General features: G+C 49.1%; 1 protein-coding gene across 4 annotated transcripts in view; it reads right to left on the reverse strand.

Annotated features, from left to right (window-relative positions):
• The window catches only part of SH3PXD2A (SH3 and PX domains 2A), a 235,288-nt gene extending 209,601 nt beyond the window's left edge, over positions 1-25,687 (reverse strand). For 3 of the 4 annotated variants that reach the window (XM_025467099.3, XM_025467100.3, XM_025467098.3), the window contains exon 1: positions 25,473-25,687. In XM_025467099.3, the coding sequence (XP_025322884.1) occupies positions 25,473-25,544 (72 nt within the window). In that variant the 5' untranslated portion in view covers positions 25,545-25,687. Of the gene's footprint in view, positions 1-19,640; positions 19,956-25,472 lie in introns of those variants that run through there. The other variant, XM_035707650.2, reaches the window with a different exon arrangement.
• Positions 25,688-26,832: the final 1,145 nt, after the last annotated feature.

A 26,832-nucleotide genomic window follows, 5' to 3' on the forward strand; every position in this document is an offset into this window, starting at 1 on the left:
AGGTAATTTTGGCCCTCCTTGCTGCCTTGAGAACCTGAGCCACGCATCAGATGAGGCTGCACCACACTGCCATCACCTCCCAACTGGTCTTCCAGGTTCCTCCCATCTCTGGGGTCCAATAGATCCTTCACACCTCGTGTGGGGCTGTATCTTTAAACACACACTGGGTCATGTCAAGCAACACCTCCAGGGCCTCCACGTGCTTGCAGGGAAGTCTGAACTCCCAGCACAGCATTCCAGCCCTGTACCCCAGTCCAGCTCTACTCATACCCCAGTCTCTGCCCATGCCCCAAGTTCCGGAGCTTCTCTTTGTTCCCCCTCATCTGTCACCTGCTCTATTGCTGCCTCCCCAGGGAGAACCTGTCTTTCCCTCCTTCTTTCCTTAGTAACCCAGAGATTAAGAGCACAAGCCCCCAGAGACTACGGTGCCTGGCTCTGACTCCCAGCCCCACCAATTACTGGCTCTACCACCCTGGCTAAGTCTCTTCCTTCTTTAGTAAGCTAGGGATGAGTTAACACCTACTTCACATGGTTGTGAGGATAAAAGAAATAATACTCAGCACTCAACAGCGCCAAACAGTAAGATATCCATTAAAACAGATAAATACATGCACCCTCATGCACATATCTGCTTTTGTATCACCATAGAGCATTCATTTCATCCTACTTAGCCACCCATGTGGGGTCTCTCCCTTACACTGTAATTCTGCAAGGGCAAAGACTGAGTCTTGATGTCACCCCCCACCCTGCTATCCACTCTTTCCATCCTATGGAAGCCCTAGGTTCCTAGCAGAGGTTAATCTGTCAAGTGCTAGGCAGCCACTGAGGGGTTTTGAGCAAGAAAATGATCAAACCAAAGCAGTACCGAGAGAAGTCAACTCTGGTGTGGGTCTGCCAGGACAAATAGGAGTTGCGCTATAAGCTGTTTGGGAGCTCCTAGGGTCCAGGGCTGAAGGCCTGACCTGGAATGGTGGCTGAAGTAGTGTGAAGAGAGCTGGACACAGCAGCAGTGAGGTCCACTGCAAAGGAAGCAACCACAACCCTGTCAATGCTACACTCTTCCTAATGTACAATAAACTCCACCAAGGCATTGAGCAGCTAAGCTCCACTCCCAGGTGGGACTCACCAAGAGCGGTGGGTTCTGGGCTAATTTGTGTCTAATTATCACTTCTGCTATCTCAAGAGTCACTCAACCAAACCTATGTCCAGATCCTCCTGCCTTTTTTGCCTCTTCAAATTCAGAATTAGGCCAGACTTCCATACCAGTGAACTAATAAGGCTGAGCTTTCTTTTCATGTTTTTAATTTTTATCAACTTTTTAAATTTTGGAATTGCAGTATTGTTTTTTTACTTTGAAAAATTTTTGTTTTGTTTTGACATTTCACCATAATATAAACTCTCTAGAGCAGGGATTTTTGCCAGTTTTGTGTACTAATACATCCTTAAACCTAGAACAATGCCTGGTACGTGGTAGGCATTCAACAAATCTTCACTGAATGTATGAATGAACGAGAATGAAGAATACATGTAACATATAACAAATCCTCCTACACTACACTCAAAATAAATGCATGCTACAATTTATCATTTTTAAAATAAAACAGAAACATTATGAAGTTCAAATTCCTTTGTCCTCTGACCAATCTCATGTCTCTCTCCCCATCCTGAAATGACCAGTGCCATTAAATTTTTTTTTAAAGATTTTATTTATTTATTCATAGAGATGTAGAGAGAGAGAGAGAGAGAGGCAGAGACACAGGCAGAGGGAGAAGCAGGCTCCATGCAGGGAGCCCGATGTGGGACTCAATTCCGGGACTCCAGGATCATGCCCTGGGCTGCAGGCGGTGCTAAACCGCTGCGCCACCGGGGCTGCCCCCCCCCCCGCCCCCTCCCCCCCCCGTTAATTTTTTTTATGCATCCTTCCAGTTTGTGTGTTTTTATACTTTTCCACAAACATATGTAAACATATGTAATACACTATTGATTTGTGAATAATTTGTAATTTATAGAAATGGTATATTTACAGATGGTAAATGGTAGAATAGATAATATTTTAATTGCTTTTTTTCATTTACTCTTCTTCTGGGGATCTTTCCATGTTGACACTTATGCAGCTTATTCACATTAATTGTACAGAATTCCATCATGTGAATAGAGTAGCCCCCCCTTATTCGAAGAGGATATATTTCAATATTCCCAGTAGATGCCTGAAACTGCAGAGTACCAAACCCTATTTACACCATGTTTTTTCTTATACATACATAACCATGATAATTTATAATAATAATTTATAAATCAGGCACAGTAAGAGATGAACAACAATAATAAAATATAACAACATACTGTAATATAGGCAAATCCCAGTTTTATTGTGTTTCACTTTATTGTGCTTTGTAGCAATTGTATTACTTACAAATTAAAGTTTTGTGGCAAACCATGTCAAGCAAGTCTGTCAGCACCTTTTATCAACGGCAATTGCTCACTTAGCATCTCTGTCACATTTTGGTAATTCTCACAATATTTTAAACTTCTTCATTATTACTATGATATTTGTTTGTGATATTACCTGAGACTAGTGATTACAACTCACTGAAAGTTTGGATGATGGTTAGAATCTTTCAGCAATAAAGTATTTTTTAAAAATTCTATTTATTTTGGGGAGCGAGAGAGAACACTCACAGGGTGGGTGGGAAGGGGCAGAGGGAGAGAGAGAACCCTAAGCAGACTCCCCATTAAGCATGGAACCATACACCAGGCTCAACCTCACAACCCTGAGATCATGATCTGAGCCAAAATAAAAAATCAGACACTCAATTGACAGAGCTACCCAGGTACCTCAGCAATAAAGTATTTTTTTTAAGATTTTATTTATTTATTCATGAGAGACACACACAGAGAGAGAGAGAGAGAGAGAGGCAGAGATACAGGCAGAGAGAGAAGCAGACTCCATGCAGGGAGCCTGACGTGGATCACACCCTGGGGTAAAGGCGGCGCTAAACCACTGAGCCACCCAGGGATCCCAGCAATAAAGTATTTTTAAATTAAGGGATATCCATTGTTTTTTTAGACACAATGCTATTGCATACTTAATAGACTACAGTATAGTATAAATGTAACTTTCATATATGCTAGGAAACCCCAAAATTCATTTGACTCACTTTATAGAGATACTTGCTTTATTGTAGTGGTCTAGAACCAAACCTGCAAGATCTCCAAGATTTGCCTATTAAAATTATAGGAGGGGTGCCTGGGTGGCTTGATCAGTTGGGTGTCTGCTTTTGGCTAAGGTCATGATCCCAGAGACATGGGATTGAGCTCCCTGCTGTGCAGGGAGCTTGCTTCTCTATCTTCCTCTGCCTGCCGCTTCCCTTCCTTGTGTTCTCTCTCTCTCCATCAAATGAACAAATAAAATCTTTAAAAAAAAATAAAAATAGGGCCACATGGTGGCTCAGTGATTGTCTGTCTTTGGCTCGGGTCATGGTCCCGAGGTCCTGGGATCAAGTCCCCCATCAGGCTTCCCACAGGGAGCCTGCTTCTCCCTCTGCCTATGTCTCTGCCTTTCTCTGTGTCTCTCATGAATAAATAAATAAAAACTTTAAAATAAATAAATAATAAAATCATATGAATGTGTTCTCTCTCTCTCAAAATATCTTATTGTACTGTACACCCTTGTGATGATAAAAGATGATCAAATGCCTATGTGATGAGATGAAATGAGATGAGCTGAATGAGGTACTCATTTTGACATAGTGTTAGGGTACATATTGATTGACCTTCTGATCTTATGTCAGAAGGAGAATCATCTCCCTCATCTCCTATGATTAACTTCAGGTAATTGAAACCCCCCCCACCCAAATAAACTAAATAACCATTAGCAGTCACTCCTCATTTCCTAACCCCTAAAAACAACTGATCTACTTTCTGTTTCTATGGGTTTGCTTATTCTGGGTATTTCATATTAGTGGAATCCCACAATATGTGGTCTTTTGTGTCTGGCTTCTTTCAATGAGCATACTACTTTCAAGGTTCATCCATGCTTAACTATGAATCAGCACTTCATTCCTTTTTATGGCTTAATAATATTCCACGGAGAAGCATTTCATCACCACTGCCAGAGACTGCTACACTCATTTCCCCTGCCAGAGGGACCATGGGAACACTGTGGAGCCTTTGTCAGTCTCAGACATCGAATGCCTATGATAAGCAGAGGGCTCTATTCATTCCACTGGACGAGGGTATAAGTAAGAAATTAAAACTTTGGGGCTGTTTGTTCCTGTAACATAACCCATCCCATTCTGACTGCTATGCCAATTTTTCACTCTTATAAATACACAAGAATGAAAGTCCTTGTACATGTCTTTCTCTGTGCATTTGGGAAGAGTTTCTCTAGACCCTGACTCTAGGGTATCCACCTAAAACTACTACGTCAAAGCATATGCACAGTTTAAAATTTATTAGATATTTCCAAATTATTTTCCAACATGGTTGAAGCACGTAAACTTCCACCAGCAGCATAAAAATGTTCCCACGTCCCCACAGTCTAACCAACACTTAGTATTGTTAAGACTTTTCATCCTGTGCTTTCCAACTGGGAATCACATAATCTCTTGAACAAAATTGCTAACTCCCCTCAAGGGTATAGAATATACCAAATATTATGGTTAGAAAACCCTTTATGTTGCATCTTTTGCTTTTTTTTCCCATCTTTTTCTTTTAAACATTACTTTAGCCTGACACCCAACAATAGGTTAGAAAAAAAATGCAAGATAATACCATGTTCTTGAATTGATTCCACAAACATCAGGAATCCACAAGGGCCTTCATTGTAAATATCAGTTCTCATTGTATGGATTTAGATGCAGATGGAATAGGAGAAAAGGTTAAATGTGGATAGACGGACTTGACATAAACCCCAGATTCTCTTACCTACCATTGTCTCTTCCATAACGTATCCTACAAAAAGAGTAGCCCAAATTCCCAAGATACATATGCGTATTTAGGGCAGCACTGTTTATAATAGCCAAAAAAAGAAAAAAGTTGGAAACAATCCAAATGTTCATAAATCGGGGATAGGTTTTTAAAAATTATAATTTCTTGCTATCCACTTCTGAACCGCATTGAAAGTAAGATGATAAATTTCCACAGTTTAATAAGACAGTTTCAGCTGGGATTTTGTTACTTGCAGCTCAACATCCCCTCACAGACTCACCAGTTTTGCAGGGGACCAGCTCTAGCTACAGGAGAGGAACGCAGTCTGACTCCACACGCAGAGTACTCCAGAGCAATTGGCAACTTCCCTGTCAGCTGCCCCCAAGAGAGAAGTCCCATGACCCTGCATCTCGAGGGAAGAGGCTGACCAGGAACCCGGCAACTTTCACCAGAACTTGGTAAGGAGGCTGGGGACTTAGTCAACATTCAAAACAAATAAAGATGCTTTTATCCTCTCTCCCTATCCCCTCCCATCCCCTCCCGGAAAGAGAGGCTCCCTGGGGGACAGATCAGTAAAGGCTTTGCATGGTTTCCACCCTTCCCCCAAGTTGTTGACCAGGCCAAAGGAAGTAACGGGAATAAACCCAGGCAAGTTCAATATTTTCCTATAACACCCAGCCTCAGCCAGCTTCCAGGTGCTAAGGTAGCGGAGAAAATCCACATGCTGCACCAGCCAGCGATGACAGGCTCCAATGGAACCTGCATTCAGGACCATGGGTCAGCCCTGCCAAGACTTCGATGAGGGTGTGTGCTCAGAGCTCCTCAGCTACCACCGGGACTGAACCAAGCTCAATGTATGAGCCATCGAAAGGGCTGGTGGAGGATGAACCTTGAAACCGTTATGCTAGCCAAAGAAGCTGATCACAAAAGACCACACGCAACAGGCAAATCTACAGGGTTAGAAAAGAACTACATGATTTCCAAGGGCCAGGAACCAACTGATGGAGGGGGTTTGTAAGCGATGGCTGAAGCATTCTTATTTTGGGGGGGTAATGAAAATGTTCTGAAATTGACTGTGGTGGTGGTGGTTGCGCAACCCTGTGACTTGGCAAAAAGCCACAAACGTGTATGCTTTATTTTTTTTTATTTTTATTTTTATTTTTTACGTGTATGCTTTAAATGGGTCCGTTGTAAGGTATGAGAATTACATCCCAACAAAGCTGTCCCCCAACAGGAGGATGTCTAACAGCTCCAATGTCAGCTGTCTGTCACCATCATCCAGGGGAGCTCAACCAGGATGCCAAGCTCCCACTGTTGCCTGAGATGTTACCATTAATACTGCTTCTATGACTACCACCAGCTCTAGGAGCTTGAGCTACTTTTATTATCCCCATATTACAGATGAGGAAACTGAGGCTCAGGAAGATTAAATAACCTTCTCAAAGTCACATGGCTTGTAGGGGGCTCTGATTCACCTATCACTACCGGACTATACCACATCCTAGTCCAATTCAGCAGAGAGCCAAACAAATTCACAAGTGTTAACACTGTATTAGATAACACCTAATATCCACAGCATTAGTGCTGGAAAGTTATCTGAAGGTGATTTTGGAAAATTTGTGCTACTCAGGCTGCCTTGCATGAGTCTGCCTGCTTCCCAGGGTCCACCTTGGCTGATGTTGGGGACACATGGGTGGGGGAAACATGGCCCTTTAAGATTCTCAGGGACACTGGCCAGAACTCTCTGCTCCCAAAGAACTGGTTAGAATCATCGAGCTGGCTGAGTACCAGGGGGCCCTCTCCCAGCCCAAGGAACCAAAGAGTATTGAGTCCATGAGTGAATCCCAAATGTCCCACTCAGACTCACATCTGGGACTGCAGATTCTGTGGGATTTCCCACTGTCCTGATGTGAGCTCTTTCGGACTGGAGCAGCCAGGCCATCCCAGTGGCCCCACTGCCTCTGTCTGCCAAGAACTTGCACTGACGAAATGTCCATGCTCTATTCCTTCCAGGAACCTAGACCCTGCCCAACCCTGTGAGAGGGTAAATCACATAGCAGATCACACAGACTGATCTGCATTGACCCATGTCCACGCATCCCTACATGTAACCTCACTGCAAACAGGAGGGACGTAGGCTCTTGGGGGATTAAATGTAGGAGTCAGTTTCCTAATTGGACTAAAATTTCCACAGCACCCTCAGTGAGGCCCAGGGAAGTGACCTCACGTGCTTCTCTCACTTCTTCTGTGCCCCTTCTCAATTCTTCCCTGGCTTTTGTGCAGCCTGTCCTCCATTTTCACCCTGCTACAGATCACATCAACTCTTTCTTCGAACTGGGTCCACTGGCATGCCCACACCAGCCTTCAGGCACCACACTGCCCACCTGCCCGCTCTGGTGCTCCTTCCTCCATGACCTCCACTGAAGCTGGAAGTGAGGTTTCTAAAGCAAATTTCCTAAGATGGACAGGAGGGCCCTTGCTGCAGAGCCAGAGCCACAACAGAATCCCATCTCCCAGCTCACCCTTCTCAGATCAAGGAGGCAGGAGAAGGTGGGACTTAAGAGGCTGGTCCAATCCCAGCAATGCCACTTCTGGTTGTATCACCTTTGAGTAAGTAACTTACCCTTTAGGATCCCCAGTTTCCTTGCCTATAATATGGGAGTAACAGGCTCTTTCTTTCTTTCTTTCTTTCTTTCTTTCTTTCTTTCTTTCTTTCTTTCTAAGATTTTATTTATTTAATAATGAGAGACACAGAGAGAGAGGCAGAGACATAGGCAGAGGGAGAAGCAGGCTCCCTGTGGGGAGCCCGATGTGGGACTCGATCCCAGGACCCTGGGATCACACCCTGAGCTGAAGGCAGACGCTCAACCACTGAGCCACCCCAAGTGTCCCAGAATCTTTCTTTTGCAAGAGTGAGGTGAGGTCTGTGAGAGCTTGTCTGACAGAAGAGGCACTGGGAAAAGGATGCAAGGTAGTTACTATAAGTATATGTGAGGATCTATGAGACGATTTTGTATTATCTAAGTCTTCCTGGATCCTCTAGCTTGGCCATAAAGGGTTCTCAAGGATAAATGATGGCCCAGGAATATGCCTGATGGACAGTGACTCAACAGCTTGTACTACACACAAAACATACCATACCCAAATACACACATGTAAACACACACACACATCCCCACCACATGCATAAACACTTGCCAACACACACACATATACTACACATCCCCAAATACACATGCACTAAACAGACATATACACATACTCCTTTTCTCCCTTATAAGGACACCCAGTCTTGCCATAATTTCAAACATTGTCACAAGAAACTTTCATGTTCATAATGTCCAAATCCCTGCCAACTAGCCAGATGACAGCAGATACAAGTAGCCAGATACAGACAGGAATCTGACAACAAACCCCAGAGTTTCTTGTTCACAGACGTCCCCTTGCACCTGGCACAAAGGCTAGCAATCCCCAATTTTGTTTCCTCAGACACTGACACTGCTCCTCCCAGCCAGACCTGTATGGATAAAGATACTTGATTTCTATTTGTCCCTAGGACCCTTATTTGTTTCTTTCATTCCTGGGGCAAGTCCATATAAGGTCAGATTCCCATGTTTCCAAAGCCAAACTTCTCTCCATGGTATCTGCATTGACTGAGCTCCTTCTTTGATAAGCCCCTCCAGAAGCTGTTATGTTGAGAAGTATTCTTGAGCCCAGTCCTCTCTGACTCACTCCAGAAACTGCCCTCTTATTAAGCTAAAAAAGACCTGCATCAAACAAGGACCTGTTCTGACTCATCTATAACAAGAACCCCAGAAACCTGCAGAAAGATAGCATGGTCTGGGGGACTGAGTCACAGACAAAGGTTTCCAGTCCTAGTTCCACCACGTGCTAGCAGAAGTTTGTTATCATAGTTTGGGTTCATCCCAAAGTGGATTCTAAGACAAGGCCATGGGTGCAGTGTGCCTGTTAGGGAGACGATTCCAGGAACCCCAGGTGAGGAAGTATGGAAAGCGAGACCAGGAAAGGATAGAGGGCAATAAAGGATAAAGGGTTAATGGCAGGTTACTGCTGTGGGCAACTGAGGTGTAGTCCCGCTGGGGATCTTCTGGTGTTCTGGCTACAACTCACCTCAGAATCCTCTCAATGAAGAGCAGGCAGTGGAGACATGGACTTTGGTCCTCACTGCTTGAGGGCAACCCCCTGGGATAGTAACTCACGCCCCTCCCTTCCCCTGGCCTTCCTCAAGTGCACCTGCTTGGGCAGAGCAAGCTTCTGTGGGGCCAATGGGCTGCAGAAAGCCCTCACACCAAGAGCTGAGGTGGGGGGCAGGGTGAGGTGGGGAGCTTTCAGGGTCCTGCAAACTGCAGGTGAACTCAGGTGAGCCTAGGGGGTCCAGGGTGGGGCATCGACAGCGAACTCCATACTTAGAGAAGCCAGGAGCCTCTCTGAGCCTTTCCTCATCTGTGGAACAGGCAGGAGACCCATATTACTTCCTGGAGGGTCCCTCAGCAGCAGAGACTAAGTTTGTGAGCTCAGCAAGCTGAGATACTATGTAGGGGCCTCCGCAAGGGCAGCCCTGCTGACATAAACACCCAGACACTGCTCATCACGGGAGAGACACAGAAAAGAGTACAATACAAGGCTCCTAGCCAGAAAAGGTCGGTCTGAACAGACTATCCTCCTGGTCCCCCTGACATACCTTAAAGCTGCTTAAGTGGCCACCGTAGAGAGTGACCACTGGATACCTTACACTATCTCGGGTTCTCATTAGTGGCCTGACAAGGAGGGCATGGGCACCTTTGGCTGAGGAAACTGAACTAGGGGCAAAGCTACTCGTTTGCAGACACTCAGCTAGGAGACTGTGGTGAGCATTCAATCACCCACTGATCTGACTCTTTACGCTCCCCTTTCTCTAGAACCACAAGCTCCATTCAATATGTCTCGATCACAAACACCACGGGCCTCTCATGGGTTCTTTTTTTTTTTTTTCTCATGGGTTCTAAATAGATATATGTAGCAGGCCCCAGAGGTTCTGGGCTGATGGAAAGCAGACTCCATGGGCTGTGCAGGCTCAGATAACAACAGGGACCCCTAGGTAGCACAAACTCTCTTTGAGGCATGGTTATAAGTGCTTTTATCTTATGATGATTATCTCATGTAATCCCCTCAGCAATGAGGAAGGCCATTCCCATAAGCCAGAACAGGAAACTGAAGCAGAGAAGTTAAGTGACTTGCCCAAGGCCTCACAGGAATAAATGGCAGAGCTCAAATTTGAACTTAGACAATCTGGTTCTGGAAGCTGCTGCTCTAAACTACTTTGCTACTTTCCTCTCAGTGGTGCAGACTCATTCCCTTCACTGTCTATTAGAAGGTGACAACCCTGGATTTGGGGAATGAAACTGCAGTTGGCCTCTCTGCCTGGATAAGAATTGACAAAGGCAGCATGGAGAAGACAGGATCCCACACCCGGACAGCACATCTCTCTTAAAGGACCAGGCTCCTGGGGAGACAGTGCAAATGCTGCCTCCTGAGTGGCGGTCTCTTTACTGGGGGGCTGATGTGCCCACAGTGGCACCTGGCACTGCAGCCCAACATGATTGGGATCAAATGCTTTGTTTTTTTCTTTTAGAGAATGATGACTTTCCAGTCTAGATGCTCTAATGGGGGTTCCTAGTATAATCTTTCCAAAAGGGAAGATAAATTCAAGAGAAAGCCAAAGATAACAATACGAGTTTCCCAGAGTATGGAGCCAGGGTGAAGCCAAAGCAAGCTGGTCCATGGGGAGATTGTAAAGATCATATGAAAGAACATCTTGGGGCTCACACATGAACAGAGATAACGAGTCAACCTCAGGGGGGATCTGCCCGCAGCTGGACGTAGTCCTTGGCCACAGACACGGTCTTCTTTCCGTTTCTTTCATTACATTGGCAGAACTACTGCCAAGTAGAATAGAAATCCCAGCTCTCCATTTTCATGCCTCCATCCTGCTTTATGACCGTTCTACCTCCACCTGTAGTCCTCAAGCGTAAGTTCTGAATGCAGGCTAGAAACAAAGCCATGCAACTTAGCACAGCCACACAGAAGTCAGGTTAGAAGGAGAGTAATTATGTCAGCTCTTGAATATGCACACATGACTGATTCTTTTAGAGGATGTCCGGCCTTACCTGCCAATGAGAACACACATGATTCTATTCATCAAACTCTTACTCTGTGCCTGGTACCATTTTGAGGGCTTTACATGTATTAACTCATTTATTCCTCACTACCAGCCTGAGAAGTGCTTTTATTATCCATGTGGTACAAATGAGAAAACTGAGGTGTGAAGGCCTTTAGCACCTCCCCCAAGGTCGTGAAGCTCTTGAGTGGCAAAGGTGGGATTCAAATCAGGCAATCTAGCTTCAGTGATTCCACTCTAGTTGCCTCTGTAGCAGTGGTTATAAACCTTCTACTGTGATAAACATACCATTACTTGCTTTGCAGAGAAGGAAACGGAGGCTCAGAGTTACCCAAGGTCACCAGCTGAGTGACAGAGCCAGGAGCCGCACTGATGTCAGACTTGAGCTTGAGTCTGTGGCCACCATGAAGACCTGCCTCACTGCAGGGCAGGAAGGGACAGTGGCAGTGGGTGGCCAACAGGCCAGTGATGCCTGGGAAGAGGGCATGCCAGGGCACACCAGCTGGTTAGCAAGGCAGGCTCTGTAGGGCACAGCCAATGGGCCCCCAACATCCCATGCCATTATACCCAGAAGGGCAGGGCCAAGCGAGAGTCAGGTGCTGTTGACAGACTGGCAGCCGACAGAGGTGATGTAGCCAACAGCTGCTGTTTATTTTGGGGCCCGGGAGGAGGGAACAGACTGGTTAGGACCCACCTCATTCCAACAATAAACTCAACAGGGCAGGGTGGGGAGGGTGCCCCCCTCCTAACTGAAGCAACAATCCAGCCACCTGCTGGGCTTTGCAAAGAGTTGAATGGTCTAGGTGTCAGAAACATCTTGCCAGACACTCTAATCTGGCCTCCACCAACACACACTGTGTTCCCCACCACCCCTCCCTCCCCAACCCCATGTGCTGGACTTGTAAATGGCCCAGGAAGATAACCCACACACAGCAAACCCACCCCCCTGCAGTGTCAGGTTGCAGGGACAAATGGTTTTTCCTTTCTTGGGAACAAAGAAGGGCCATTCCTGCTGGCCACCCATGGCTTTGGTTCCCAAATTCTGACACTTGTTAACTCCATTCCTGCCAGTGGAGGACACCTGATGACAAAGGTCCTGCACATAGTCTTCTACAGATAGCCAACTTGAGCTCTGGCAAGGCTGGCTTGCAGGATTCCCTGAAAGGCCAGGAAGGAAGAGGTTTCCTGAAGGACTCTGGAGCCCTGCTCTGCCTCTTCCTTAGCCTACAATCTTTGGCCTCAGTTTTCTTATCAATAATATAAGAAACATAGTAGTGCTTTCCTCCTCGGGTTGTTGTAAGGATTAAATAAGTAAAGTGCCTACAAGAATGGCTGGCACATTGGGTGCCCAGGTGGCTCAGTCGGTTAAGCATTCGACTCCTGGTTTCAGCCCAAATCATGATCTTAGGGTCGTGAAATGGAGCCCTACATCGGGCTCCAGGCTCAGCCTGGAGTCTGCTTGAGATTCTCTCTCTCTCCCTCTCCCTCTGCTCCTTCTCTGGGCTCATATATCCTCCCAAAATAAAATAAATAAAATCTTAAAAAGAAAAATGGCAGGCACATAAATGCTGCCATCATCATTGTCATCATCATCATCATCATCCCCATTTAGCCTATGATCTGTGAGCTCTAGAAGATCGTTTTCCTGGATAGTATACACAGAGTTTAGGTTCTAGGCTAGCCCATATATAGGTGAACCAAAGACATCTGGGTCTTTGGGCTACAATTCCATCTACTCCATGAGTGAGAAAAGTTTTGTTGGACTTGCTTGAGAATTTTAACACCATTTACAATATTATATCAATAGGAATATATATATTTTTTTAATTTCAAACAAGCAATTTCTATAGTTTTAAGTTAAAAACTATGGTTCTTTTTTAAAAAATATAGAAGTAGGGTAGGAGGAAAGGGACTTCAACAGAATGAAGCCTTTGTCCATGTATTTATCCCATTGATCAAAGACCTACTGTGATCCAGACCTTCTGCCAGCACAGGGAGGAGGTGTTAAAGATGAAAGGATATGGTGCCTGCTGCCTTCACAGGAGCCCCCCCACCCTCTGGCTGGGGAGCTGGAGGAGCTGCTTTCAGCACGGTGCCTTGTACCCAGTAGGTACAAACTCACATTCAGTGAGTGAAAAGCCCTAACAGGTGCACTATTTTTGAGGTCCTGGAGTTCCTAAGTCCATGATGCTGCTGAGTTTCCCCAGAGAGTCCCTCTTAGGGGTTCAAAGTCGAACCCCACATACAGTCTCCAGAGAGCAACCTCTCTGCAATTCTTTGGCCAGTTTTAGTCTTCAGCAAGTCCTGAGCAAGCACTGTGCTCATTGCCAGGAGGAAGACAGGCTCAACTGGGCCTCTTCACTGCCCACGCTCTCCCCCTCACTGTTTCTACTAGATCATGCCAGCCTTTTCTCTGGAGAAGTCAGGTAGATTTCCACCTTAGGGCCTTAGCACTGGCTGTTGTGTCTCCCTCAATAGCTTTCCCCCCGAATATCTGCATGCCCTATTCCCTCACTCCCTCAGACCTTACTCAAAAGTCATTGTACAGATATACTGGCCTCCCTCAATGAAATAGCCTGGGTGGCTCAGTAGGTTGGGCGTCTGCCTTCGGCTCAGTAGGTTGGGCATCTGCCTTTGGCTCAGGTCAAGATCCCAGAGTCCTGGGATCAAGTGCCGAATTGAGCTCCCTGTTCATCTGGGAGTCTGTTTCTCCCTCTGCCCCTCCCTCTGCTTGTGCTCTCTCTCTCTCTGTGTCAAATAAATAAATACAATTTTAAAAAAAGAAAAAAGAAATAGTACAACACCTCCCATCACCACCATCTCCTGTCCCCTCACCCTGCTTAGTTTTCTGTACAACATTGATCCCCCAACTAACACACTGTATATTTTACCTAAAATAGGTTTTTTATTGTTTCCCTTCCCCCATCAGAATGTAAGCTCCAAAAGGACAGGGACTTTTATCTGCTCCACTGTGTTCCCAGTCAGTGGCTGGGACATAGTCAACATTGAAATGTTGACTGAATTACTGAGTATCACATTGAGGCCCATCCCTCGAGAGGCTTTTCCATCAACCAGGCAGCTAGACAGGGGCCTGCCAAAAGCTGGCCAACCAAGGCCATTCTTGGTGTTACACGAGTGGCAAAAATGATAAACATCATAAAAATTCACAGGAAATATTTTAAGAGTAGACATCAGAGAAGCTTCTGGAAGGTAGTAGAAACTGAGTAAAAGCATGAAGGAAGACCATGCTAATAATGGTAACAATAACTACCCTTTACTGAATAGCTATCTTGGGTCAGGCAGGACATAGAGAACAATCATATAGGCTAGTTAGTATTATTATTCCATTTTACAGATCAGAAAATTGAGGCCCACAGAGGGGAAGAAACTTGACAAAGTAAGAAAAGCTAGTAAGAGGCTTCTGAGCCAAAGCCCATGTAGCCAAGGCCATTGCTGCCCTGCCCCCAGCCTCTTGCTCTTGAATTCCAGTTGCTGGCTCCTGAGGCCCTCTCTGGGCTGCCAGGGCCTAGGATAGCCTAAGAAAGCAGCAGGCAGCAAATGCCCAGAATTAAACTCCCTTCTACTCCCAACCACAGCACTGTGGCCACAAAGCCATCTTCTCCAAGGACAGGATGTAGACCCCCATCAGCTAGAGCATCCGAGGGGCCAGGCCTTCAAAAGTGGCTCTGGACAAGAGTTCAAGGGGAATAAAAAATTGAATCCCAAAATAGAAGCCAGATCTTGCCAGGGGTTCAATCTCAGCAGCAAGAGGTTTGTTATCTTATCCCAACCATATCATGTGTTGATGGAGAGGCTTGGTGGGGAGGTCAGAGGATGTAGAGGACTTAGGGATTTTATCCTTACCCTTTAAGTTTCATCTGGGGACCCACGAGAGGTGCTCCCTAGAAATCCCCAGCCTCCAAGTCCTCAGGAGGCTAAGCCATGTATGAAGCTACAGGTCCTCAGCCTTCCAAGGGAAGGCATACTCGCCTGGGTCCACTCCCTTTCTTAAGCCTCAGGGCCAGGCTCTCAGCGTTCCATATGCCAGCAGAGCCAAAAATCATGGCTTCCCATGGGTGCATATGGCAGAGGGCAAAGTATAAGCACAGAGAGGAAGATCAAGTGTGGCTAGTTTTGACATGTTGCGGTTGCTTCCAGCTGGGCCAGGAATAAAAAGAGAACTCCCAACTAGACACACAGCCACTGGCGGAATCTGTCAATCTCCAGGGATCACAGTGGGCCATGAGGAACCTCTGTTGCTGCAGAGATCTGGGCTCAAACCCCCAACTCTTGCCATTCACTGCTGTGTGAGAGAGGGCAAGATGTAGCACCTCTCTGAGCCTTGCTGTCCTTGTCACCAAAACAGGGAGAGCACTCACAGTTTGCACAGATTAAAGCAAACAGTGGGTGAAAAGCCCTAGCCCAGTGCCTGCACCCAGAAAGGGCTCCCCTCATACTCTCTCTGATTCAACTTCCCCACTTCCCCTGCCAGGGAGCTGTGACGTCCAGAAATCATGGGGAAAGAAGGCTGCCCTTCTCAGGCTGCCGATGAGTGATAACCAAAGTAAATGATTAATCCTGGCTTGAACCAAAGTTCAGACATTGTTCTATTAGAGACCTTAACTCGGACAAAAGGATCTGTTTGCCAATCCACTGGGCCTTCAGGCAGCAGAAATCCCTGGGCAGTCAGCGCTGGAACTGCCCTTGCTGCCAAATGGCTGTCTGTGTCCCTTCCAGGTGCCAGGCACCGTGCTGAGAGCTGAATGAATCGATACCAGCCCGGGGGACAGAATTCAGGAAAGAGTCTCACTCTGTCAGAGTCCTGCTGCCAGCACCATGCCAGGCCAGCTAGGCCGCCTTCTCTGTTGTTATAATGAGAAATTCTCCCACACAGGCAAGTCCCTTAAAATAGCCCTTTGGGCCTGGGCCATCAGGAAACAGAATAAAGCTGGGTCGGAATGGGGCCTACCATGAAAGACTTTACAAAGCAGCCACTTCACATAACAGGGACAATCCCTTCATGCTTAGAACCCTTAGGTGGGCAAAAGCAGCAAGGCAGGCTTTCTCAACAAAGAATGCTTTGCCACAGGAGGACAGCATGTTCGGGCAGCAGGAACCCCCACTACCCCTGGGGCAGCCCCTGGAGAAGGACCAAGCGTGTCAAGTAGTGTGACAGCGTAAAACAGGCATAGGCTGGGGACAGGGGGTCAAACACACCTGGCTTTGTGCGTGATGAACAATGCAATCTGAACTTTCTGCACCTCAGTTTCCATATGAGTAATACGGGGCTAGAAACACGTGCCTTCAGGGCTGGTGTGGGGACAAGAGATTCTAAGTAAAATGTCTAGCGGTGCCTGGCCCAAAATAGGAATTCAGTGTGTGGTAGCTGTGGGATGATGATGCCCACATATGACAGGCCAAGGTCTCTTTTATGACTAAGTGAAAATACTCCTAGAAAAATGGAACAGTGAGGGCTCTCCACCAGGGACCACCAGCGATAGGCTGAAGTACAGACCAGCCCCACACCCTCGCCATCCCTAACCCCACCTGGAACACCCTGCAAGTCCACTGGAGCCCACCCCTCTCTCCCTGAAGTTGAGTGTTCTATCTCTGCCAGGCTCCAGGGACCTCAGAGACAGACTGGAGGGCCTCAGATGCCCCACTGCATAATTCATGCTGCACTGACACACACAGAGGAAGGGACTCCGACCCCACCCCACCGTGTCCCTCCACCCAGGCTTGGGGAGGATGGCTTCCTCACCAGCCAAAGGGAAATGACAGCAAAGGGCCGGAGAAAGGGCCAAGTGGAGGGGCAGACTGCCCAGCTGTTTCCCCTTTGCTAACTCAGCGCCTGATGTCACTTCCTCCCCTCAGGTAACAGTAGCAGGATATGTGCCTGGAAATAGGTCTGTCTCTTTCCATTCACAAAAATGACAGGTGTGGAGAGCAGCAAAGTGCAGTTTCCAGAGGCGGCTTTCTAGAAGACGTCTTCAATGAGGGCCGAAGGTGAACCTCGTCCACCCTGGCTACAAGGCTTCTCAGGAGAAGGAGCGTGGCTGGGGCAGCTTACATGAACATTTCCTGGAGGTCAGGAACAGCTCCCCTTTGTAAAGCATTCCTAGCCCCATCTGCGTAAGAAGCCCAACTGAGGGATCTGGGGAGCAACTGCTTTCTTTGGGCCCAGCGTTTCCCCAAACAGCTTTCACACCCACCCTCCCCTCTGCAAGGTGGACCAGCAAGGAAGCAATCACCCTAATTTCTAGATGGGCAACTGGAGATCTAGAAGGGGAAGGTGACATGTGGAGGCTCTCACATCTGGAGAAGCCAGTCAGCTAGGCCCCATGTGGGATCTCCTTGGGACCCAGTCTTCCCAGGAATAAGATGTGAGTAAGGGCTCTGAGGAGCTGTGGGACAGGGCAGCTTTTGGAGTCAGCAGGCCCCTGTCCATATGCAGCTTATTAGATATTTATTATTAGGTATTTGGCAATTTATTTAAGCTCTCTGGGCCTCAGCATCCTTACCAGGACAATGTGGACACTAGCAGGAACGACATGCTTTGGGGAACTGTTTTGAGAGCATCCATGTAAAACTCTTAGCACGTAGAAAGCATTTAGAAATGTTAGCTGTTCTATTTATTATTACATTCCCCCCAAAGAATCGGGCTTACTGGAATATCTGGCAGGGGTGTGGCAGGGGTTTAAATGAAGAGGTAGTTTGAAGCACCATATTTAAAACTAAAACCAGTTCAGAGAAATATTGAAGGAGAAGGCAACATGAGTGTGAATGTTTGGGGTGACAACCTTGGCTCCCAGCAAGCTGTTTAGGACTAACCCCCAGGCCCTATGAGGAGAGGGGTTTCCTGGGGCGTCTAGTCAGCTCAGTCAGTGGAGTGAGAGACTCTAGATCTTGGGGTCATGATTTTGAGCCCCACATTGGGGGTAGAGTTCAACTGAAAAAAGAATAAATGAATTTATTTAAGGGGGGGGGGAGCTAAAAGTTCTTTAAAAACAAATAGGTTAGGGGTTTCCTCTCTCTTGCCACTGGGGTACTTCCATGGCAATGCTGGGGAATGTGGATGGAAATTATCCCACTCGGCACACCACTGCTGCACCAGGCCCCATGGGTCAGAGCCCTCCAGGGGTGTTGCCCAAAGCAGCCTGCACCTCGCTCCATGCTGCTCCCTCATCTCCTCCTCCACCCTTCGCGCCCCTACCCAAGACGTCTGGGGTGCAATCAACTTTTATGAGGCAGCCTGACCCCTCCGAGGAAGAGCTATAAACAGAGAGGGCTGAGGTCTGTCCTGCCAACAAAAGCGTCCCCAATGCAGAACTAGAAAAACTGCTCCAGTTCTTACTTCTGTTCCAGCTATGGCTGCAAGAACCACCCCAGCCCTGGGGCCCACCAGAAGGATCCCACAAGGACAGTCAGCTCCTCTCCCAAGGATTACTGGGTAGAGGTGTCTACACAACAAAACTGAATTCCATCCGCTGGCATTCAAGGCTCTCAGAAGCTGGCCCCAGCCTTCCTCCTCATCCTTCTCCTCCAGGTGGGTTTTGGCCACATTTTCCTAGCATGGCCCACCTCCATCCAGTACCTTTGCTTTTTCCTTTCTTAGAATGCCCTTCCCCTCTTTTCCCACCTAAATCCTACTCCTTCCCAGCCAAATCCTAATTACTCCTCAAAGCCCATCGTGAGCCTGCCTTCCCTGAAAACTCTAGTTCACAGAGAGCACTCCCCCTCCTGAAAAGCTTTAGGACTTAATTATTATTAAAGCAAGTACCTCTGTTGTGCTTCACACATACCAGGTAGGTTCTTAGCTCTTCAACTCTTCACATTTATTAACTCACTTAATCATCGCCACCACCATACCAGCTAAGTCCTCGTTTCCCCACATTGCTTGAGGAACCTGAGCTCCCAAGAGAGGAGTAGCTTGCGCCGGGCCCCATGGTGGCCAGTGGTGGAGACAGGCTTCCGTCCGATGGACAGCAGAGCCCAAGATGCTCCCTCACAACACGGCCTTCCAGGTGCACATGTCACCCTCTCAGGAGGAGCTACTGGCACTCCTTGCTTATTTTCATCCCCCTCTCTCTCTGATGGGGAAGAGGGCCACAGGCTCACAGACTTCCATGTCCAAGACCAGGGTAAGAATCCCAGCCTTGCCACTCAATTACTCTGAGAGTCACAAAAACACTCTGAGCCTCAATTTCTACATCTGCAAAGTGGATATAAAAACACCTCCCTACCGGGGCACCTAGGTGGCTCGATCAGTTGGGCATTTGCCTTTGGCCCAGGTCATGGTCCCAGCCCCACATTAGGCTCCCTGCTCAGCGGGGACCTGCTTCTCCCTCTCCCTCTGTCTGCTGCTCCGCTTGCTTATGCTCTCTCTTGCATGCATTCTCTAATAAATAAATAAATAAAATCTTTAAAATAAAACAAAACATACCTCCCTACCTCACATGGTGGCTATGTAGCTCAAATAAAAGGTCCTCTGAAAGGTATCGTCTATACTGCCAGACATATGGTAAGTACTCACATATTGATTCTTCCCCTTCTCTCCTCACTGTGCATCTTGACAACCTCACGGGACTCTGCTCAGCACTCATTGCCAAAGTGGTGCCTTGCCTAGCAGTTACTCAGGGGTGTGAAAGAGGTTCACCCAATGGCCCCCCTGTGCACGTGTCCAGGCCCCTGACCTCTCCATTCACCTGCTTTCCTGACACTGACTTCACTGCAGGCAGCAGCAGCCTGGCCCCAGCGAGAAGTCACATGCAGCTCTGGGAATCACCTCTTGAAATGCTGATCACCCTACTGGACGCTTCCATTATTTTTGGCGATTGCTATGGCAGAGAACACCTCTGGCCCTGACTCAGAACCTATTTCCAAAGCCAGAGCTCCACCTCGTTTCCCACACACACACACCCCTTGTCCTTCCTGTTCCCTGGATCCCTGTCCTAAACCATTATCCCTTTCCTGGATTCTCAGAACTCAAGAGGAGTAAGTGTGACTACTGTATGTATAGCTCTATTATTTGCTTGATTTTGTTTAATTAAGAGGCAACAGGGAACACAGTTGCCTGTGAGACTTTTTCTGGCCAAGCACTAGGCTGGTCAGTGACTCAGGCTGAGGAAATTAGAAGGCAATTTCCAGAGGATTGCTGTGCAGTCCCCTAAGTCCTAACACTCCTCTAATTCATGGCCTCCGCTGGCCATTAACTCACGCTGGCCCCAGAATATCTCTTCGGAAAATGCGGCAGCTGGCACTTATATTCCTGGAGCTGGAATCAGTCTCCCGTGACATCAAATAGGTTTATTTTTCCCTTCCCTTTACCTCTCCTCTGCCTGCCACCACACACAGTGACTCTGATCCTGACTTGTCCCCCCCAAACCCCCACTCAGCTCCCAAAAGGGTCATGATAAATGGCTGGTCGCGCTCCTATTCCAACAGCCAGCAGGATGTGGCTGGTTGTTCCATGAGCAGGAAGCTGTGTCAGATCTGTGAATCACCCCTGGATCACTTGCCTCCTTAGAGAAGGAGAAGAAACAGTTCTTGTGTGTGTGCACGTGTGTAAGAGGGAGAGACAGAGACAAAGAGAGAAAGAGACCGGGCAGGAGTGGTAACCGACGTGCAGCACTGACCTTGGGGCTAAGATCCTATGTTGACCTTGCCCTTACAGGACCACCTCTTTACTCCTCAACCTCAACCCACATGGCTTCCCTTCTGCTCAGTTTACTAGGCAGCCATCGCTAGATGGGCTCCAGGAAGCCCTCCAGGTCTGAACAGCTGTTCCTTGTTTATCTGTTTCTCTTGTGTGTTGGGTGTTCTCCACTGGGCACGTTGCCCAATTTCCCATCACACTATGAGCAGCTGGTCCTTCCTTCTTGCCTCAGCCTTCTCTTTTCTCTCAGCTTCACCTACCAAATCCAAAGCATACTCCAGCTTTCTGGTGATTGCCAGATGGAAGGAACAGCAGATGGAAACTCATATACGTTGAACATGAGTGACAGGGGCCAGGTACGAAGTAGAATGCTTTACCCAAAATTATCTCAAATCAACTTTCCAAAAGCTCTGTGAAGTTACGAGTGGGGGAAACTGAGGCTCAGAGTGGGTGGCCCAGGGTGGCACTGCCAGGAGACACCAGAGGCGGGATTCAAGCCCTGATCTGCCCCCACAGCACTTGTTCAGGAAAGGAACTGGCCCTGAGAATTGCCTCTTCTGCAGCTACATGTCTTTCTCCCACCGTAACACTGGATCCACACTCAAAGCTCTTAGAGAAAAACTGAACGGCAGAGAAATGAATGGGTCTGGAGCCAATTCCTAAAAATGTACTCCCAGGACCAAGACCAAATTCTGTGATGATTTAAACACTCAGGAGAATGTACTATTTCCACAGTGTTGATCTGTAATTTATCACCTCCCACATCCGTGGGGACCAGCCATCATCCTGGGTCTGCTCCATTCACCCTGCCTCACTGTGATCGCCCTCTGTTGCCTTCACAAACTCACACCTGTAGCATAAGGCGAATGTCCCATACAGTGAGGTGGTCCTCAATAACACCCTGCACTGCTCTCCCGCTAACATGTGAGCCTGAGCCTGGTCTCCCCTACCCTGACTCAAGTTGAGAAAGGGCTCCATTTTAGGTCCATATCCTCCTTGGGAGGCAAGCTAACCTGAGTTTACCCAGATCTGCCTTGTCCTAACTGGGAGATGCAGGGCAATCTCCAACCTCTCCAAGTTCATCCATCTGTCTAAAGGAATCAAAGCACCTACCCCAGGTTAGGGCGCATTAGGATATATTCGATGAACCGTAGGAATCACAGGAAATCGTGCACGTTAAGTATTTGGTACCACCAATGGTAACTACTAACACTGGCTATTATTTGCATTCCTGAAAGAGTCCTGTAGAGGATCAGAACGTTCATGACTGGTACTTGTCTGAAATAAACAATCAAGAAAGGAAACTACTGTAAAAGCACAATGCCTCCCAAATCCAAACAAATAATTTGCTTGTTCTAGAGAAATGAGCTTCTCTCCACCACCATAGGACTTGACATACACCTGCATGTACATGTGACTGCAAAGAATTATGGTAAACTTGCACTGATATCTTATAGAAGACTTCCAAATGAAGTAATCTGCAGGTTGCATCCAGCATTATCAGGACCATTTGAAAGACAAGCAGCCTGAAGCCAAAGCCACTTTACCCAAGGTCTCCCCAGGGGCAGCTCATAAAAGCTAAGAGAGGAACCCAACTCCATGCCAGTGAGCCTGACCTAAGCAGCAGGTGCCCACTTTCCCCAAACCCCACCCAATTAGGGGCTTGGCAGAGAGGAAGGAAGCAAGGGCTGACAGCACCATCCAAATAATAGAAGCCACTTGCCCATCTTCCGTAAACAGACTAGAGTTATAAGACCCTTGGTGTCCAAGCAGCTCCCCCTTGTCCTGGAGACAAGCACACCCTTTGCCGGATGTCCTGAGAAAAAACTTTGCAGTGTATTCCCAGTGTTCTGGAGCCAGCAGAACAGCCTCCTGCTTGGGCCCCAGGCCTCTCATCAGCCAGCTTCAGCTAACGTGCACATCCCATAAAACCTCTCTGCTCTGCAATTTGCCAAACCACAGACTAAGAATTCACCATCAGTGGAGGAGAGGCGGGAAGGGGGCATGCTTCTCCAGTGCAGAGGACTTCCAGAACATCTGTGACTTGGGCGCAGCGCGTCCTGCCAGCCACCCACACCAGAGTGTACCTTACACAGAACACTTGACTTCTGGTGTGTGGCATCTACTGTGCAAGGGCAAAGAGAGGAGGAGATCCTAAGCTTCAGAGGCACAGGCTCCCCCAACCTGTTTCTCCTGTCCCTATGAGCCCTGCTGACACTATCTATTATTAGGGCCCCTGTCCTTATATTATGCCCCATTAATGCCCCAAATATGTAGGAACCTCTTACGATCACCAGATATTTGTCTTCCTGGTCAACTCCAACCAGACTTAAGGTACTTTGACAAACAAAACCCACACCCTGGGCAAAACGCCAGGTAAACCTAGGTGCCGTGAAGAGCTAGATTGCAAGTGACTTCCCCCCCCTTCTGGTTCTCAGATTCCCCATCTGTAAGATGAAGGGGTGGAGCCTCATGAGTCCGGCCAGCTCCACAATTCCACAACATATAACACTTTATCCTTTAATTGTTTTATACAACCTTAGTTTAGAGCTCTGGATGGCCCCAACTGTTCAGTGACATCACTCCCTGCCCCAAACATAATCCCGATTCTTACATGGGAAGCAGAGATGTCCTGGGAAACACTGTCCATAAAAAGGGAGGCAATGATCATTTCAAGGGAATTACACAGGACTTTTGTGTTTTTCACATAGAACAAGTTATTATCAATCTTAAAACCCAAAATCTTTCTTCCTTTTTTGCCAGACCATTAATAGCTGCTTTTCAAAAGTGCTTTCTTAGTCAGAATCTCACCAATAATAAGCTACCATTTAGTGCGTGCCTGTTCTCTGCCAGGAACTGTGCTAAGTGCTTTTCATGGATGATCTCATTTAATTCTCCAGACAACCCTATGAAATAGGTACTATTATCATCCTCACTTTAAAAATGAGGAACCCTCCCACGAGGTTAAATAACTTGCTCCAAGTCACAAAGCTAGTTAGTACTTGACCAAGGCTTTGAATAAGACCCTCTACCTCAGAGCCCTAGCACTAACCACCCTCCCTCTACTGTCTGTGGTGGATTCTCTCTTGCTTTAGCAACATTTCTGGCTTGTTGCCAGTACACCCTAACTTGTAATCTTGGACATCACTGGTTAGAGCTAAGATGTGATGTTTCACTAAAAATCAAGAGCAGGGAGAAAGCACCTGCCTGGGTCTCAGAGCAGAGAGTGCCATCTGTTGAAAGTAGGCCAGGCTTCACTGAGGACTACAAAGAGAACCCCTAAAACTTAGCCTGTGACATGTAGGAAAAACAGTAAGTGAGGCCAACTTGATACTAAGGGCTGGGAGGTTCAAATGGACATCTATCTGTACCTGGAGTAGGTGACCACATAGTGACCCAAGTCCTCCGAAACAAGCTTTCTTGAAATGGCAGCTTTCTTGAAATGAAGATGCTTGCTGAGCCAGGTAACATGAAAGGAACAACTCTCCCACCCACCTCACCTCTCTGTCTGGTCAGGAACCAGACTCCTTAGTTTACCTCCTCTCCAATCTGAGCCCTGGCCCATTTATTGCACTCCCCCCAAAAACCGCAAAAAGACAAAACACCCAAAGTTCAGAGCTACTGGTGATAAAGACAGAAAGAGTAGCCTGAGGCTGACATTGGCACAAAACCCAGGCCTCTTTCAACAGGGAAATGAAAGGCATTTCTCAGAGATCAATGTGCAGTCTAGGGCAGCACCCTACAACCTGTTCTAACCGTTAAAATGAATGCTTTGGGCATTCTGAGTACCCCCTTTAAGCGCCTAACTTGCAAGTAAGATGCAGTCCTCCTGCTTCAGATGCCTCGCTGTGTCTTCTATCTCAAGTATAGGGGCAAAGCTTCAGACAGGCGTCCTCAGCCGTCAAGGACAGCATGTTTACTTCCCAAGGTGCGAAGGATGGGAAGACAGGACCGGCTGAGATGAAAGGGGACGGGTCACCCAGTCCCCGGAGCTCGGCTCAATCAACCTTAGCCCCTTCTCATTAATCGTGGGGCAGGAAGGGGGAGGGGCAGCCAGCCGTTCCTTGGAGACCACGGCAAACACTGGCCTCCCCGTGTCTGGAGACGGAGCATCACTTAAGAGGAAATGAACCCGGTTAAGGGTCACGTCCAGAGAAGGGATAAAAGGAAAAGCCACAATTCTCCTCACACCGACGGACACAATGACTTGAAGAAGGAAACCAAAGCTGGGGGCCGAGGGTGGAGGTGGGGCGGGGGGCGCGGCGGCTTCCCTGGGCCCCCAGAGCCCCGCCTAGGGAGCCGGAGCCCAGGACCGCGCGGGGCTCCCCGCCCCCGGCGAGCCCCCAAAGCCTCACGGTCGCGTCAGCCTGGGCGGCCCAAGCCCCAGGGAGGGCCGGGGAGATGCTCTTTCCCCACGGAGCTTCTCGGCCAGGGTTTGGCGAAAGCTCCCCCCACCATCCATCAAAGCTCAGGCGCACGGATGACTTCACCGCTGTAACAGACAAGGGCAGCCACTTGCCAATTCCAATGCCAAAAAAAGAAATCGGGGGGCGGGGGGGCGGTAGGAGTGGAGAAAGGGCAGAGAAGGCTTCCCTGGAGATCACAGCCTGCAGAGACAGTCCACAGCCAGCTCCGGGACTGGGGGGGGGGGGGGGGGCGCCCCGGGGTCTCCGGCCAGCCCCCCGCAGGGCTCGCGCGGGCAGGACTCACGTAGTGCTTGGAGGGGTTCCTCCGCTTCTCCACGTCCACCACCGTGGCATCTTGCACGCAGTAGGCCAGCATCTTCCCCCCCAACAAAGCGAGTGGCGCCCTCCGGCGGCGTCACCTTCTCATCCCGGTCGGGCTGCGGCTCCTGCTCCCGCTGCCCGGGCCCCGGCGCCCTCGGGCACGGCCCCGGGGCGCGGACGGTCCGGGGGTGCGGGCGGCCCGTGGGCGGCTCCGTGGGCGGCTCCGTGGGCGGCTCCGTGGGCCCGCCGCGCGCCCCTTCCCTCCCGCGCCGCCGCCGCCGCCGCCGCTCTCCGCCCGCCCGCTCTGGCCGCCCCGCGGGTCCGGCGGGAACTGGCGGAGCGGAGGAGGGGCGGGGGTGTGTCCCTCCGGCGGGGGGACGGGGCGGGGGCCCCGGAGCCTGCTGTCAGCGCGCGGGGAGCGGCTGGCGGCGCCCCCTCGCCGCGCTCGGGCTCCGGGGGGCTCGGCGCCGGCAGAGGCTGTGGGCGCAGGAGGCGGAGGCGGGGCCGGGCCGGCAGGGAGGGGAGGGGAGGGGAGGGGAGGGGAGGGGAGGAGAGGGAGGGAGGGGCCCGGGCCCGGGGGAGGGGCTCGGGGCCGCGGGGAGGGGGCTGCGGCCGGGCCTGGAGACCCGCGCCCGCCGGCGCCCCCCGCCCAGCCCTGAGCGCCGCGCGGTGGCTCCGGCCCGAGGAGGCCGGGGAAGGGAACCCAGCGCCCCCCGCCGGGCCCTCCTCTTGGAGCCGCTCCGTGCCTTTTTGTCCCCACCTCCGCGTCCCCCTCCCACTCCCACCCCCAGATCCCTGTGATGAAAAGTAGTGCTTTACTGCCCAGGCTCCCCGAGGAGGACACGGGGACGGGGACGGGCCGGCGGTAAATCCTCCAAACCAGACCCTCTTCTGATGAACCACCTGCCCTCCCTGTGGGTCACAGAGGGTGGATTCTCCCCGGAAATGGGATCGATCCCCTGCCCGAGTCGTCCATCGATCTGGCCCCGTGTAAATAACCTGGGACATCATTTACCAGTGAGGCGACAAGGCTCTGCGTAACAGCACTGCCTGAAGCCCAGGGCTCCCCTGGGAACCTTCCCAGGCGGGCGAGGAGGGGAGGGACCACACAGTGGTGGGAACATCCACCGGGTCGGCCCCCCACCCTACACCCCTGTTCGTCATTGGCCCCCCCACCGGCTCTGGATGTCTCACCACTTCTCCTTCTGGGCTGGGAAACTGACTTGCGGCCACTTGTCCATCCCTGGACTTGGAGCACAATTACTATTTAATTGAATTTACACACAGACCCCCTCCCCCCCATCTATTTCATCTATTCTTTTTCATTCTAGCTTCAAATATTT

Source organism: Canis lupus, chromosome 28 (assembly GCF_003254725.2).
Source record: "Canis lupus dingo isolate Sandy chromosome 28, ASM325472v2, whole genome shotgun sequence".
NCBI classification, from domain to species: domain Eukaryota; kingdom Metazoa; phylum Chordata; class Mammalia; order Carnivora; family Canidae; genus Canis; species Canis lupus.